Genomic DNA, 18,278 nt, shown 5'->3' on the forward strand with positions numbered 1-18,278 from the left:
GGATGTGGAAAGTACAGAAAATAAATGAAGTAAATAAGAAAGAGATTAATAAAAGTGATATGTAAGCATACAAATTATTTGATCTGGAGGAAGGATATGCCACAGAAAAGTAACATACTAGATTTAATTACTTGTAGGTATAGCAGAGACTGTGCTAATAAAGGGATGAGATATAAATGAAAGCACGTCTATAAATTAAAATTTCAGAGGGTCTGCTATAGAAATTAAAAGTATGAATACAATGAAAAAATGAATATGGTGAAAGAGAAAGCCTGAAGTACAAAATTGAGTGATCAAGGTTGAGGCTGAGAAAAAGATCATAGGGAAGACTTAATGTATGAGTTAGAAGAACTTATGCAGAAGAAAGAAGAGAATTGGAATTAAGTGAAGAGACTAGAATTGATGGAAGGATTTAAAAAAGGAGAGTCTGTTTCCATAGATCCATAAATTTGTTGATTGCATGAAATAATATGACTAGAAATGATCTGAATCTTTCTTTCCTGTTAAATTCAGTGACAAATTTATTTAGTATCATTCCTCCAAATATGAAACAATGATATTAATCTAAATGTGAAATATTAATAATTCTATAATCTTAACTAGTCAAAATCATTTAAGAGTAATTTATTACAGACATGTAAAATAGAGATTCATTATTCTGACCAAAATACAATAATACATCAGGAGTGGATAAATGTACTACTTACTACACAGAAAGATAAAGAAGTGACCAATATTAGATTGGATGGATTAAGGGAAACTGTGGTAAAACCATGATCAGAGTGGCATCATAAAACATATATAATTATAAAAAATTCCTATTATTTTTTTAAAAATATAGACAAAAGAAATAATTTTTAAGATAAATACATGACTATAACTACAGAATAATTCTCAACTCAGAAACTGTTAATGAAAATTTTCTTAGCATATATATTTGTATACACATTGAACAAGTATGCAGAAAAATCAGGTTTTTCTGTTTTTTTTTTTTTTTTAATTAGTATTATTTAAAAATTTATCAGCAGAATATTATTTCGGTAAAAACAAATTTAATTGTATTTTAAATAAATTGGTAGGACGATTTTTAAAATATGGTAATTTATTAAAATAGCAACAAAAATAAATATTAAAAATGCAATAAGGACCTTTCTCATAAACTGAGAAATATTGTATTGAGTAATAAGAAAATAATTTAATATTGTCTAGTTTGATAGAGGTGGATACTGTTGTTTTTAAGAATAAGTGACTATTATTTTTAGCAAAGATTTTTTAAATATTGATATCCATAATTCTTATTTATGTGCTAGCAAAGATCCAATAGGTTCATTTTCATACCTTGGAAACTCCTTCCGACTTTTTGAGGGAGCCCAAAGATATGATATACTTATTAGATGATAAACTTATGAAATAAAATTGAATATACTTATGAGATGATATACTGATATAACAGGAATTCACATTAAAATAATAAATATTTAATAATAATTACAAGGTTAGTGAGACTACTATTTTCTACTAACTATTAGACTACTAGCAAGATTATTATTTCTAAAGTAAATGAAATGTGTAATCACAATAAATTATTTGTAAAATTAATAAATACTAAATAACTCACTTTGAAACTGATAAATTTTTTCTTCCAAAGGCCTTCCTCATTAATGGCTTATTCTTATTCAATGGAGCATCTGGTAGTTATTTTTAATGGTGCCTATCTTAAAAAGAGCCTGCACAATAAAAGATTCCATTAATTTAACGCTTGATTAATTTAGTATTTTATAAATTATGTAAAATAAATGAGTGCTTTATTTTAGTATCCATTATAATTAAATTTAGGGTAAAGAAACCTTTACTGTAAGTGCTATTTTTTTATCTTTTTTCTATCTAACCAATATATAAGAGCAATGTGAATTTTTTAATTATCAGAAAACTGCTAGTGGATGAATTAGGCCAATAAACTATTTCTTTGATATAAACTATATTTTATGTTTTATTTCAATGAATTGTGTTTGTAAGTTAAATACACCATAATGTCTTTTAACGAATATAACGCTGTTGAATTTACTAATAGAAGTGTTAAGGAAATTTTGTGAAAAGATACTTTTTTACACAAATCGACTTTTAAAAGTAAAATACATCTCAAAAATTTTATATTAATATTCATGTAATTTTGAGGGTAAACCAGTAGCAGATTAATTAATAAAATAAATTATTTCAGTTTCTTTTAAAAATAACCAGATAGTATACCATTTAATTGGTAGTAACGTTTAACGCGGTCATAAACAATAAATCTTCCCCCACTAATTGTCATTCAGATCCACTAAATACTGCTACAACAATCACTATTGGCTTTTTTCCACTGATTTTTACATAAGAGATCAAAACCACAATGTATACTGTTCAAAAGTAAAAGATGAATTTTTGTATATTTTTTAAAATACCAAAACATATGAGTACTATTACAAAACTGACAATTGTCTTTTGAAAATAAATTGGTTGCCATTTTAAAGTGAATGGACAGAAACCAGCACCAATCAATGATGTTGAATAGTGATCTATATTTTGAATAGTCCATTATGTTCTATATAATTATCATCAATAGACAATGAAACATGGAACCTAACATTGTCATTTGCAGCAACTCTTGCGTGGTATGATTACTTTTTCAAACTACTGCCAATACTTATTGATGACTGTGTTGTTAAAGCAATAATGTTTGAGCAAGAGATTGGAACCATAAACTCAGAGGGACATACAAATACAGCTAAAACTGTGAATAAGTATTTCACCACCAAGATAGAAGTGTGATTTAAAATAAGCATTGAAATCAATGAGGAGCAGATAAATGGGATTAATAAATACCTAGTTGTTCTGCTGGTTGAGTTCACAGCAAAGGTTTACAAAATCAGATGTCTCAAACTAAAATATGTAGGAATATAATTTCTACTCTATTTACTTTTTTTTACCAGCCAATTGTATGTAAATATTGTAATAGTCTTAATATCTGTGATGTCACTGTCCTTGATTTTTTAATACAATTCTTGCAAATGACACTATTTTTGTATATGTTTATGAGGTATGTGTCAAAAAAATTCCTAAATTTGCAACAATTTAATGTAATTAAATAAAATAATTTGATTTGTCTTCTTTATCTATTTATTAAAAATTAGATTTAATAATATATTTTCAATTCATATCTTACAGACTGAATGAGAATAATGCAACAGACATGGTTAAGAAGATTGAAGAATTACAAAAAGCATTAAAAGAAAGAGAAGTTCAAGTCGCAAATTTGAGTAAAGAAAAACATTTATACCAGCTAGAATTAATGAATAAAGATTCAGTTCAAGCAAGACAAAGAAAAAGGGGTGGCAGAGGAGGTGGAAGTGGGACACAACTACAACACAACACACCTACAGGAAATGAGACATCTAGATCAAGCAGAGGACGAGGAACTCAAAATTCACGACCCTCAAATAGTAACAGAGGCGGAGCATCAGGATCAAATCGTCGTTAAAATATAATGCTAACATCATATAATTGTAGATAAACAAAACATTCTATATAACCATAAAAAAGAACAGTCACAAAATAGACTGAAATAAGTGTTCACAAGTGATTCAGTGTTTTATAATTTTTCAGTGATATATATAAGTGGCAAAGTAAAATACTCATCCACCAGTGATTACTTAAGTTGTTAGTTGTAATTATCATTATTGTTGTATTACTTATTAAAATAATAAATTTATATTAAAATGTTAACTTCATTTCTATAATAAAAAAATAATTTTATACACATATATTTATACAGCAAATTTCCAGTAATTACGCCCCTTCACTTTCATGTTTCAAGTTTCCAGTAATTAATGCCCCTTCACTAGTCATGGGGTTTTTTATCCATGAAAATTTATCATTTTTACATATTTTATCAAAATTTTTTATTTAAATAAAAATACAAGACGTATGATTTATTTAAAAAAATTACGGTTAAAAAAAAAAAACTGAAAAAAAAATAAAAATATTCTCTTTGATAAATTATCTCAAGTACACTATTATATGTGTGTCTGTAAAATAATATTACAAACATTTTTAAAAATTGCTCTATAATTTTTTGTCATAATTAATCAAATTATTATCATATATTTCGCAAGTTTAATTAGTAAGTTAATTTGGATTTTTGCAACTTTTTACACCTGCACCCTTAATTTGTCCCTATATGGGGGGGGGGATGTTTACAAAAGTAATGGTAGAGCATTGTATTGTCACCCGACCTTAGTAACTGAGCAAAATTTCATCAATCGTCAATGTCAGGAAGTATGTTAAATTAAGGTTGCAAGATTTGAGGACAAACATGAAAAAAAATTTAAAAAACATTGCAAGTTAAAATAAAGCAAACAAAAAAAAGGAAGCATTTAGCTAGATCAATTGACAAAAAAAATGACTCTTTACAACGGTAATTGTATTACAGAAAAGATACAGTATTGTAGTATTACAAATGCTAAAAATAATATGAATAGACAATATAAAATAAAAATTAAACTATAAAGTAAAAAAAAATTATTTAATTTTGTAAATAATCAATTTCAACGATATCAAAATTATTTAAATTCAATATGCTTTTTACAATTTTTTTAGATAGTTCAATAATTGAGAAATTAATTTAAAAATTAAAATGCCAAAAGTCATTTTTTGGAAGTTTTACACTTACAAAACACATTTTTTTTATGAACTATGTAAGCAATTACACCTAAAAGCTCTTCATGCTGAAACAAAGGTACTTGAGTGTTAAGTTTGTTTAAAATATGTTAGTTTCTGGAAAAATGTTTTTCTCAAACCAGTTTTTCAGCTACTGCCTGGTCTACTCAGAGGGCTCCACCTCCTGGACCACCGCACTGCTCGTTATACTTGTGGTTGAGAAAATAATACTGATAAATAACAAAGTATTCAGGCTTTACAGAAACTTGAAAAAGAAGCTAAATTACAAAAGGCAGAATAGTAGTAACTGTGATGAAGAAGTAATTAATATTTTAATTTCTTAACCTCCAAGGGATCTGGGTCTCTATCTACGGCATAAAACCTTCCCTGGGATAACACGAATGTATCCTACAGATAGATTTGAAAACAATCGGTCAGTTGGTTCTTGCGTAATGCCAGAAAAAATAAGCAGACAAACTTTATATACAAATACACCATTTGAATTTTGAAACTCAAGATGATTGGTTGCGAAAATATAACAACATTTCCGAATAACTGTGTTCTGTTAGGTCGAGAGTGTACCTGATGCACACAAAAGTTAGCCTTCAATCTACTCACAAATACTCCTTTGAATTATGAAAATCGGACGATTGTTTGCAGAGATATTATAAGAGCCCCTCATTCCATCTCCCAAAACAGCACCCTATAGACACCCTGTTTTTCACCGGTTGATGGTGATGATTGATCTATTCTCTCATGAGGTGCTCTCATACTTCACCACTCTAGCTCACACAGGAAGCCCAATATTGTTAAACAGAATTTTTTTAAATTTATTTAATATTTTATTTAACGTAAATTAAACTCTGTTATTTTTGTAATATCATTCATTCGATTGATTCGAACCATTCAGATCAAACCCAGCTCACACAGTGATAGAGACTTGCAGTTCACAGTTCGGTAATCCAATTCATTAAAAATTTATACTTCAATCGGCTAATCTCCACTACTTCATTTTTTTTCGAGATGAAATATATCTAAAAACCTTGTTAGTAATGCCAAGAAACATGGGTAAAATTTTGGTTGCGATTGATCGAGTAACTTTTTTTGTTTATCCCGAACAAAACCCATTATATAACATGATGTGAAAATTTGTGGATCTATCTGTTTATTTGTTTGCAAAAAAGCATCACCTGAAAATCAACTACAGATTACTTTCAAATTTTCAGGATACATTCGTATTACCAGGGCAGGTAATACATTATATATATTTGTATATACTCATATTATCAGGGCAGGTTTTACGCCATAGATCGAGATATATATATATATATATATATATATATAAACCTTATAAAACTACGATTTTTTTAAACTTGGTAGACAACAGCCACTACTTTCGAGAGGGGGAATGTATTAAACGTTTGCAAAAACTGGAAAAAGGGATCAGGGTATTTTGGCCGAAATAAAAAAATTATTTAATATTCACCTCCAAAAGAATAAATTTATTTTGCTTTACTTTACTTGGTGGTACGGCCGTATCCCTCTGCCGGACCGGAAATAAAATTTAACAGAATTACAACTTATATAGTAATACCATTTCCCATACCATACCATATTTTTCTCCATACCATATCTACCATATCTCCCATACCATATTTTTCCCGCTTAATGAATTTTTAGTTATCCGTTTCGGAAATATATTATAGAAACTATATAACAATTAAGCTAATTATATTATCACCCTAAGTTCGATCGACTCTACAATAATTAGAGTTTTTAAACGGTGATTCATACCCCATTCCTTTAAATAAGTTCAAAATTTCATGTAATCAATGCCTTATTTGATATGTAGATATACCGCAATATTTGAGCTAAATTTCAACTTTTAATGGTTAACGAGGTCACATTATCTCGGCATTAAGCAGTTAATGAAAAAAATTACAAAAAATAAAATTATAAATAAATAATATTTATTTCTATTAATTTAAATGTGAATAAGGATATCAATGATTAAATTCCACGAAAAACTAAATGAATTGTTCTGGCATTTTCCCTATTGTATCAAGGGAAACCGTGGCAAAACCTTGATAAAAACAGCTTAACAATATTTATGTCTATGATACATTATCATATTACAGGCATATAACATAAGTAAAAAAAAAAAACATTTACATCGTGATAATATTAAAATTCTAATAAATCTTCATGATTTATAAATTTCTTCTACATCTGATATCCATCCTTTTTCCGTTAAAAAAAAAAAATTATAATAACGATCTACAACCTTTTAATAAAATACATCGCAAGGATTTCATCTGTTACAGCCATCTTCAGGAGAATATACAAAGAATTGAGTGAAAAAACACATTATGTGTCACGACTTCAATTCCAACAATTGACTATGAATACATTTTTGATAAAATATTAAAAAAAGGCTTATATAATATGAAAAGAAAATTACAATGAATGTAATCGACATATGGATTAACAGAATAAAAATTCTGCAAGTACTTTGAGAAATGGACTCAAACATACAAATTTACAATTGCGTAATCTATTCGGATTGGTTCAAGATAAAAATCTAAAAAGTAGTTTGGTCCTGTGTTCTGATATTTGCCATATATATGTATTTCTGGGTTTTGCAACAAAAAAAGTTATGTTTCCATTAGAAATAAATCAAAAAATTATTGTGCTTTAATGAGCAACGATCGTTTACTATACTTAATTTACAAAATGTTGATCAGAATTGTGCTTTTCATACGAGTGACGTAAAGAAACAAATCAATTTCAACTTCAGAAGAGGGAGATAACATTTAATGAATCATTTTTTTTAAACTAATATTTCTTCTGCAACCTGTTTAGGCTACCTGATGACATATAGACCTGCAGTTTGGTCTTTGAAACTCTTGCAAATTGTAATCTTAGTTTGCAATCACTTTACTGTTAAAGCTAAAAATTGTAAACTTTTATTTGGGTATAAAATAAATATAATACATACAACCTATTAGCACCTACTCAAATGTACATAAACTACTCTCGCATCGATATAAAATAACAAATTTGACCTTATAATTGGTAAAATAAAATAAAGTTAAAGAAGTCAGGGACACACACTCCCTTTTTCTGACTAGACTGATTTGTCGCTAACAATTCTTCTTTTAGCTGTGCGATTACCCATGCGGTCGATGTCTGTACACAGTTATGGTCACAAACGTGAATTTATCCGATGGCAGTATCTACCTTCACAAAAAAATCGACTTTGATGGCTATAGTTGAATGAATTGACAGATTCCTGTTCATTCAATCCAGCAATATGGCTTATAACATAAAGCCTCACCGTTAATGACAGACCATTTTTCCTATTGGTTTTAAGTTTCAGGATGTTACTGTTTTTAGCATCTAACAGTGTTTATTTAAATGAGTTAATTAAATCTTGTATTCTGATGGATTAAAAAAAGGAACTAGTTCAGAATTTAAAAGTATGGGCCAAGGAAAACTGTGGTAAAACCTTTATATCACAGTAGCATTAAAATCATAATTCTTATAAAATAAAAAATTGATGTGTTTAAATATATATATATGTATGTATGTATAATAAATTTTTTTTTAAATTCAAATGATTCATCTACATATTGACCACTGTGCTAATTAAAGTCAAAAAAATAACAAATGAAACACCAAAACACAGTAACAAAAAACCTAAAAAAGTGGAGTTGTGTTATTACAAATTTTGTGGTAAAGTGTTTGTTTTCTAAATTTTTAAGTTTTCATTTCTCTTTTGTTATTTATTTGATGTAATTAGAGAATTGTATTCAGACTGATAATGCGGGATCCTGCGAAAATTGGTATTAGTTTTTTTAGGTTTTTATGTTACTGTTTTTTTGAGATTGGTTGTTATCTTTGAATATGTAAATGACCGCATAAGAACATTTTAATCAGTTCATTATCCAAATCTCTTTGATGTGACTGTTTGGGCCTTGTGGTCCTCCCAGTACTTTTTAATATGTTCCATTCTTTGTGCCCTTTCTAGTATATAAAATGTTATATGTTTTTCTGGTGAATGTGAAGAGAGTGCTTTCGTTCTTTATTTTCTTGTTTAATTTTACCTTATCTGTGGTGTCTTCTGGTGCAAGGTCAATTTCCTCCAGATCCTCTCTTATTTCTCTGATCCATCTGCATTCTGTCTTGATGTTTTTCGAGTCAAGATTGTACTGTTCTAGAAGTTGCAAAATTATTAACAAAATATTTTGTTAATAGTCTATTAATTATGATTCTGGTCATCTAAAAATATTCTGCTGTTGCCTGCTGTAAGGTATTTCTATGCAATTTATTCAAATATCAACTTATATTGTTCAAGCTGTAACTTTCTTCTACCCACAGTAAAAATATGTAAATGACTGGTGTGTTTATTGTTTTTCCATAATTAATTTTAGTGTTCTATTGTAATTTTATTATAACATTGTACGTTAAAAAATTTGAATGTATTGAGAATTCAAATTATCTGTGTCTCAATTTGTTTTGAATTTTTAATGTTTATCTGTACACAAGTTTTTGTTTTTAATTAAATGTGAATGTCTTCTTTTCTTTTTCCCTTTTTTTGAAAGTTATGTATTTTTTTTAATTTATCCATTAGGTTGAATCGATTATATTTATTACCAAATTACAGCTGAATTCATTACTAAAGGGCTTCTATAAAAATAAAAACTATAAATAGAATTACTGAAAATAATGAATGCTATAATAAAAAATAATGTTAATTCCTGAATTTAAAAATCATAAAATATTTTACAAACAGAAAAAATACCTGATTATTATTCAGAAGTGATCAAAAACTATATTCAGAAGTATAAAAAAAACTCTATGGAATTTTTAGGATTCTTAGTTCCATTTTATAAAACCAGAAATGAAACTCTAATGTTGCAAAAAAAGAAAAAGAGGGGTAATTTAAAATATGGAACAAAAGACTAAAATTTAAAAGGATCCAGAAAAAATTCTAACTTGTTTTCTAAGTTATTATTACACTGAGCAACAAACATAATAAGTGAAATTTATTTTATTTGTTTCTTATAACTAGTAATGACCTCTAATAAAAATATAAATACTATATTTCTTTGATTTTTTTTTTTTTGTTAGAATTATGAAAAATCATTTTAATATATGATTTTTTATACTATTAAAGTAATACTGCAAAAGAAACTTCATTAACCCTTGCATTACCAAGCGGGGCATTCTGACTACCCCAGGTTGATTTTTCCCTGTAATAATTTTATCTGAAGAGATACACACTTGTGGTTTCAGGACTTTGTCCTAAAATGATTGACATTGGGCCAATCACGGTGTGACTGACCCAATGTCAATGTCAATGTACCTGGATATGTTACAATTATGGCTTATGCCTCAGCTATTCGACTTCATTTTCCAGCAAGATGGTTGTCCAGCCCATTTTCATAATTAGGTTCGGCAGTACCTAACACATTACCTCGGTGCTGGATAGGGCGTGCGTCTGAAGAAGACTCAACACATTATGCTGTGGTTACCAAGATCTCCAGACTTCACGTCATGTGATTTCTTTCTCTGGGGTTACGCGAAAGATAACGAGTTTATCCCACCAATGCCGAACGATATTGCTGAGCTAAAGGATCGCATAATCAATGCAATCAACTCTATCGAAAATGACATGTATAACGAGTTTGGCAAGAGCTAGACTTTCCACATATTGAACATTTATAGATTTTAACGAAAACTGTTTGAGTCATCACCTCGTACAACTTTCATTTAGGTAAGTGAAATACTTTTTTTGTACTGAATTTTTGTAACTCTTAAGAACATTATGATACACCCTGTAAAATTCACAGTCTTGGTACAGCTGGTGTACATTACTTCAGGAAGGGGGAATACGCTCTCACACACATTAAACAAACACCAACCTTACATACCCACAAGGTACCTCACATCAGACTAAAATCACACCACACATCCAATCATCACTCCAGAATACATACCTCACACTGCACACTCCACACATCAATCAATCAGTCACATCCAATCACATAAACAAACACCTCACAGGCAATTGAACACTACAGCATACTTACCTAATGGGTCACCATCGGATGTGGGAGCGGAGTGCCCACGGCCTTATTCTATATTTATAAATACATAAAAAGTCATCTGCTCTTTTTAAATACTAATAAAAAGATAGTTCTGTGAACTGGATACAAAAATTGTGTATGGGAATCACCAGGCTTACATAATTAAAAAAAAAACTAACTTTTACATGAAAAAGTAAATAAAAAACCAAACCACTAATAGGATTACTATCATCAACATCTGGTTTGCAACTAACAAAATTTACCAAATTCATAGTTACCTTTTTTTTTATATACAAAAGGTTTTTTTTTCATTTTTGTTATAGATAAATGTACTGGTAATTCAATATGAAAAGGATTTTCAAACGTTGAATTTTAACACAGACTTTGAAGATTTTTTCATCCGTATCAGAAAATATATTCTGATAATGGTCAGATAATTCCATATGAATGAAAAGTTATTAGTGGCAAAAAGTTGCTGTTTTCTAATTGGTTATAAGGATACTTTCTCATGACTAACACAAAGAATATAGTTTTGTGATTGGTTGTGGTGTGGTGTCTGCACCAATCAGTATGACAATTGGGCAACGTAATTACATATTGTAATTTGTTAAAATTGGTGTATTGAAATTTGGTGTTTTGTAGTTGGATAGAACCATTCAGTGCTTACACTGGTCTTAATATGATATTTTCTGATTGGTTAAAAAATTCAGTATTCTAATTGGTTGGAAATTGATGATTTCTGTCGTCCGCATAATTCAGTATTATGATTCTTCAGAAGAGTTCTTTGCTAAAACCAGTGAAACATGGATTCTGTGATATACTAGGATGACAGTGTTTTCTAATTGATTAAATTTAACGAGTTCGTGTTTATAATTATAAGAATAATTGCTATTCAAATACTTTTTTGTTATCTATTTTTTGCGTACATCATATTATTTTCCTTTTCTCAAGTATAAATTGTGAAATTTCACACAATTCATTATTTGTGATTTTAAACAAACATTTTCTGATAAAAATAATTATTTTATATTCTCTGAAAAAATTAAAAATGGAGCCTCACTTTCATATCTCATGAAAATGAAATAGGCTCATTTTCATACCCTGTTAACTATTAGTTTTATTAAATTACATTATAGTAAAAACTCATTTAACTTTTTTGAACAAAATAACAATGCACTAATTCCAATTAAAGCATTAATTACTTTAGAGTAATTAACTCAGCGTCAAATAATGGGCAGGCAGGAGTAGGTTTCGTGATGAACAAGAAGATAGGGAGGAGAGTGGAGTATTTCAAGACGCATAGCGATAGAGTCATTGTAATAAGGTTAAATCAAAACCTAAACCGACGATTGTTAACATCTATATGCCTACAAGCGCCCATGATGATAATGAGGTAGAGTGTGTATACGAAGAGATTGATGAAGCAATTAAACACGTAAAAGGAGATGAAAATTTAATAATAGTTGGAGATTGGAATGCAAGCATTGGAAAAGCCAAGGAAGGAAATATAGTGGGTGAATACGGGCTGGGCAAAAGGAATGAAAGAGGGGACCGACTTATAGAGTTTTGCACAAAGTATAATTTACTAATTGCCAACACCCAATTTAAAAATCATAATAGAAGAATATACACTTGGAAAAAGCCAGGCGATACTGCAAGGTATCAGATAGATTATATCATAGTTAAGCAATGATTTAGAAATCAACTCGTTGACTGCAAATCTTACCCTGGACCAGAAATTGATAGCGACCATAATTTGGTGATAATGAAATGCAGATTGGGGTTTAAAAACCTGAAGAAAAGGTGTCGGATGAATCGGTGGAATTTAGAGAAGCTTGAGGAAGAGGAGGTAAAGAAGATTTTTTGAGGAGGACATCGCAAGAGGTCTGAGTAAAAAAGATAAGGTAGAAAATGTAGAAGAAGAATGGGAGAATGTTAAAAAGGAAATTCTTAAATCAGCAGAAGCAAACTTAGGCGGAATAAAGAGAACTGGTAGAAAACCTTGGGTTTCAGACGATATATTGCAGCTGATGGATGAACGTAGAAAATATAAGAATGCTAGTGAAGAAGAAAGTAAAAGGAACTATCGGCAATTAAGAAATGCTATAAACAGGAAGTGCAAACTGGCGAAAGAAGAGTGGATTAAAGAAAAGTGTTCAGAAATGGAAAGAGAAATGAACATTGGTAAAATAGACGAGAGCATACAGGAAAGTTAAGGAAAATTTTGGGGTACATAAATTAAAATCTAATAATGTGTTAAACAAAGATGGTACACCAATATATAATACGAAAGGTAAAGTCGATAGATGGGTGGAATATATTGAAGAGTTATACGGAGGAAATGAATTAGAAAATGGTGTTATAGAGGAAGTTGAGGAGGATGAAATGGGAGAAACAATACTGAGATCTGAATTTAAGAGAGCATTAAAAGATTTAAATGGCAGAAAGGCTCCTGGAATAGACGGAATACCTGTAGAATTGCTGCGCAGTGCAGATGAGGAAGCGATTGATAGATTATACAAACTGGTGTGTAATATTTATGAAAAAGGGGAATTTCCGTCAGACTTCAAAAAAAGTGTTATAGTAATGACACCAAAGAAAGCAGGGGCAGATAAATGTAAAGAATACAGAACAATTAGTTTAACTAGTTATGCATCAAAAATCTTAACTAGAATTCTATACAGAAGAATTGAGAGGAGAGTGGAGGAAGTGTTAGGAGAAGACCAATTTGGTTTCAGGAAAAATATAGAGACAAGGGAAGCAATTTTAGGCCTCAGATTAATAGTAGAAGAAAGATTAAAGAAAAATAAACCAACATACTTGGCGTTTATAGACCTAGAAAAGGCATTCGATAACTTAAGACTGGAATAAAATGTTCAGCATTTTAAAATAATTAGGGTTCAAATACAGAGATAGAAGAACAATTGCTAACATGTACAGGAACCAAACAGCAACAGTAACAATTGAAGAACATAAGAAAGAAGCCGTAATAAGAAAGGGAGTCCAACAAGGATGTTCTCTGTCTCCATTACTTTTTAATCTTTACATGGAACTAGCAGTTAATGATGTTAAAGAACAATTTAGGTTCGGAGTAACAGTACAAGGTGAAAAGATAAAGATGCTACGATTTGCTGATGATATAGTAATTCTAGCCAAGAGTAAAAAGGATTTAGAAGAAACAATAAACGGCATAGATTAAGTCCTGCCCAAGAACTATCGCATGAAAATAAACAAGAACAAAACAAAAGTAATGAAATGTAGTAGAAATAACAAAGATGGACCAATGAATGTGAAAATAGGAGGAGAAAAGATTATGGAGGTAGAAGAAATTTGTTATTTGGGAAGTAGAATTACTAAAGATGGACGAAGCAGGAGCGATATAAAATGCCGAATAGCAGAAGCTAAACGAGCCTTCAGTAAGAAATATAATTTGTTTACATCATAAATTAATTTAAATGTCAGGAAAAGATTTTTGAAAGTGTATGTTTGGAGTGTCGCTTTATATGGAAGTGAAACTTGGACGACTGGAGTATCTGAGAAGAAAAGATTAGAAGCTTTTGAAATGTGGTGCTATAGGAGAATGTTAAATATCAGATGTAAAGTAGACGTAAAGTGACAAATGAAAAGGTATTGCGGCAAATACATGAAAAAAGAAGCATTTGGAAAAATATAGTTAAAAGAAGAGACAGACTTATAGGCCACATACTAAGGCATCCTGGAATAGTTCGCTTTAATATTGGAAGGACAGATAGAAGGGAAAAATTATGTAGGCAGGCCACGTTTGGAATATGTAAAACAAATTGTTGGGGATGTAGGATGTAGAGGGTATACTGAAATGAAACGACTAGCACTGGATAGGGAATCTTGGAGAGCTGCATCAAACCAGTCAAATAACAGAAGACAAAAAAAAAATTCCAATATCATTTCAAATATCTAAGATGGCAAAAACTGAACTACTATTAAGACACCCGTAATTCCAGAGATGGGAATAGAATCACAATAAATTTAACCAGATTTTGTTTTCCACACTATAATAAAAAAATAGTAATGTATAAATGTTCCATAAATACTTATTGCCATTATAATAATAAGTTTTTACTATCAGCCTAAATATACGTTGCACTATGTGTCTTTAAATGTCATTAAGCATAACTGTGTGCAAACGGCATATCAAAGTGCCAGTTATAGGGAATAGAAAATCCAAATATTCAGGCTATTACAGGTTTTTGATAACATGTTGAAGATTCTTTTATTGATGTTCTGAATCAAACTGAAACATCAAAATTAAAGCACTCCATTTTAAAAGATTACTGTATGTACAAATTTTATAATACTGATATTCCTAGTTCAACAGTTCCAATTCATCTATGATCCATTTATTTTGTAATCAATATAAATTTAATTCATAATGATAGAATTATCTATTTTGTAACAAAACTTACAGAATTATGAATATTTTCTGAAAGACGGAGGGACATGTTATTTTGAGAGATAAAATATGAGGATAGTCATACTGGGATGTATGAAACTTTAATTTCAGTGAAAAAGAAGCTATAAGTTCATATATTGATTAGATTTACATTGGAAGTAGACAATGGATAGACAAAATTCAAAACAGTTGACTACATTCATAACACATGTTTTTTTTTCCAAATAAGTTAAGTCATCCAAATAGGTTAGAGGAAAAAGATACAAATGAAAATCAGCAGATTTTATACTAACTGTAATAAATGGATTTATTTTTAAGAGCTAAAAAATAATTTATATCAAACTTTTAAAAATTTAACTTAAAATCTGTGGTATAGTATATTTTCTTTTTTAATTAATAAAACATATAATCTGATTACAAATAAAATTAATTTCAAAATAATTCATGAAAATTCTTTCTTATTTTAATTTATACTTGATAAAAAAAGATAAACAAATTTCAGCAATTTAGGTATCAAGTAAAATGAATATTTATTATACATGAAATGTTCAAATATTTAGTCACAGTATGCATCCATGGGCAATACCATATGGAAAGTAAATTACATGAATGAACAACCACTCCGAGTTCCCTACCAGAATTGAATTTTTAAATTTTCTAATTCTCCGATTTCTCTTATTTCATTGGTTCATCACATTGGTAAGCTACAAAACAAATATGAATACAATTTGAATGTAATCATTCTTTTCAAAAATGAAGTTAATACATAATATTTTTGGGTGATTAACATTAAAATTAATTGTAAGGTTACAAAAAAAGTAAAAAGTTCACAAGTTTACTATAAGTTTTTCTGACTGAAAATAAGTTTCTTAAGTTATTTTTGGAAAATAAAAAAATTTTCAACAAAAAATTTTCACAAATGGAATCATGTTTAAAACTTAACATGGGCTTCTAATAAATACTTTGTATATATACTATGGGTTGTGGTATACTATGTTTTCTAAAGTGTATGAAAAAATGCTGCTTACAAGACTTCAGGCAGAAATAGAAAATAACCAGCTTCTCTCCGACCGGCAATCAGCAGGATTCACGAAGCATAGAGATGCTGTTGAGCAGGTAGCCAGACTGACTCAAGAGATAAAGGAAGGCTTTCAAAGACAGCAAAGCACATTGGCAATGTTTATTGATTTTCGCACTGCCTTTGACAGGATCTGGAGAAGTCTTCTTAGCAAGCTACACCCTCTCAGAATTAAGAGAAATATGTACAAAGCAATCCGCTCCTTCCTAGCCCAAAAGTATATAAGAGTAAAATAAAACGAGATTCTGTCATCCTTTAAACAGATAAAGCTAATTAGGGCATGTGAATTAGAAATAGAAGACAGGGAATTTTTTCCAGGGCAGCTCTTAGACAATATTACCTTACCTAGAGCCATAGGGACTTGGACCTGGTCCAATTCGTGAGCAAGAGTAACATGGTGCCAACAGAATTAAAAGCTGTTGCCCTAGAAACGATTAATAAGAGGTACCCCGCTGTAGGCTGGCTTCATGTTTACATGGAAGAATCTGCTAGTGACACATGTAATGATGATTGTGCCGGTGTTTTCTCTAAAAAATTCCAGATATCAGAACTGGTGGGAATGATGGCATTGAACTATGATGGTGAAATTCAAACTATCATATTGACCTTAAAACAGCTAAGGTTTGCCTCTGTAGTTAGAGCAGTTATTTTTTTTTATTCGCAGGCATTTACTTCCTTAGAGGTAAGTATGACTATCATCATCCGGCGAGGAAGAGAAGTGAAGACAGAGCTACTACAGGTTGGTTGGACTGTGATGCTGCAATGGATTCCTAGCCATTGAGGTGTATGGGTGATGAGAGGGCAGATGGACTGGCGAGAGAAGGTTCCAAGAAACTGCAACCACAGGCGCCTTTCAAATTTAGTACGGTAAAAAGATTGTTTAAGATTAAGCTGAAGGTAGAAGCAAACAAAAGACATGCAATCAGTGCTAATGGCAACCACTGGTCTTTGTTATTGCTGCCTGGTGTAAGAATTTCCCACAGCCTTCCATGAAGTGTGACCGTAGCTTGTTTCACGATCATTTCTGTACATGACTATTTGAGTGCTCACCTATATAGAATTATATAGGTGCACAGTCCACAGACAAGTCGTTTTTTTCTTTTCTTACAACATTCATTTTCATATTGTACGTTGGCCCTAACATTGATGAGTAACCAATTTTGAGTTGGCCCCAAAATTGATTATATGTCATTGTGCATTATCATGCACAATGATATATATGATTTACTAGAAGAAAAAAAGCTTCTTTTAATCTACTTTAATTGGATTGTGATTTGTTATTATGCATTATTAACTTGCAATTAATGTTTTTTCAATGAGACATAATTGAAATGTGTCTTACTTTTTGTAAATAACTTGCAGTCTAACATAAGTCCTAGAATCTTATTTATTTTATAAAAACAAACAATCCATTTGACCTGGTTTTTTTTTACAAAAATATAGTTTAGTTCGTGCAGTTTAATATTTGAATAAGAATCGATTCTTTCCATACAAATTTTTTTATGTTAAATACTGATGTGACTGAACTTCAACATGCAATTGTTTTTTGTAGAAGTCATTCTCAAAATAACAGATATTTTATATTAAAAAAATTAGATAGAAAAAAAATCATATCATAAAAAAAATCAGTATTTTCACACAAATTTAAAAAAAAAATTGTTTCTGCTCTTGTTAAATGTATATATATTTACTGAGAGCATGTATATTTACGGTTTCACTTAAATGTATATTTAAAAACACTGTTAAGTAAATATATAGTTTCACAATTTCAGTCAAAAAACAGAATGGAACAAATATGAATAGCTGTCCAATATAAAAGAGGAGTCACACAGAATTATGTACAGCAAAACAGCTTAACTACCACTTTCAAGATCCAGCACCCTAAGCTGAGGTGAAGAACTAAAACAAAGTGCAAAGTACGATATTTTTTTTATAAAATGTTCCATAATTTCAACAGGTCTTCTTCAAATAAATTAAAACACAA

General features: G+C 29.8%; 1 protein-coding gene across 9 annotated transcripts in view; it reads left to right on the plus strand.

Moving 5' to 3' along the window:
* The window catches only part of LOC142324914 (uncharacterized), a 188,173-nt gene extending 184,411 nt beyond the window's left edge, over positions 1 to 3,762 (plus strand). For 5 of the 9 annotated variants that reach the window (XM_075366045.1, XM_075366041.1, XM_075366042.1 and 2 more), the window contains one exon: positions 3,205 to 3,762. In XM_075366045.1, the coding sequence (XP_075222160.1) occupies positions 3,205 to 3,517 (313 nt within the window). In that variant the 3' untranslated portion in view covers positions 3,518 to 3,762. The remainder of the gene's footprint in view (positions 1 to 3,204) is intronic. The other 4 variants (XR_012756437.1, XM_075366049.1, XM_075366046.1 and 1 more) reach the window with 1 other exon arrangement.
* The last annotated feature ends 14,516 nt before the right edge of the window (positions 3,763 to 18,278 follow it).

The sequence above is a fragment of the Lycorma delicatula genome, chromosome 5 (genome assembly GCF_047948215.1).
Source record: "Lycorma delicatula isolate Av1 chromosome 5, ASM4794821v1, whole genome shotgun sequence".
Classification (NCBI taxonomy): Eukaryota; Metazoa; Arthropoda; class Insecta; order Hemiptera; family Fulgoridae; genus Lycorma; species Lycorma delicatula.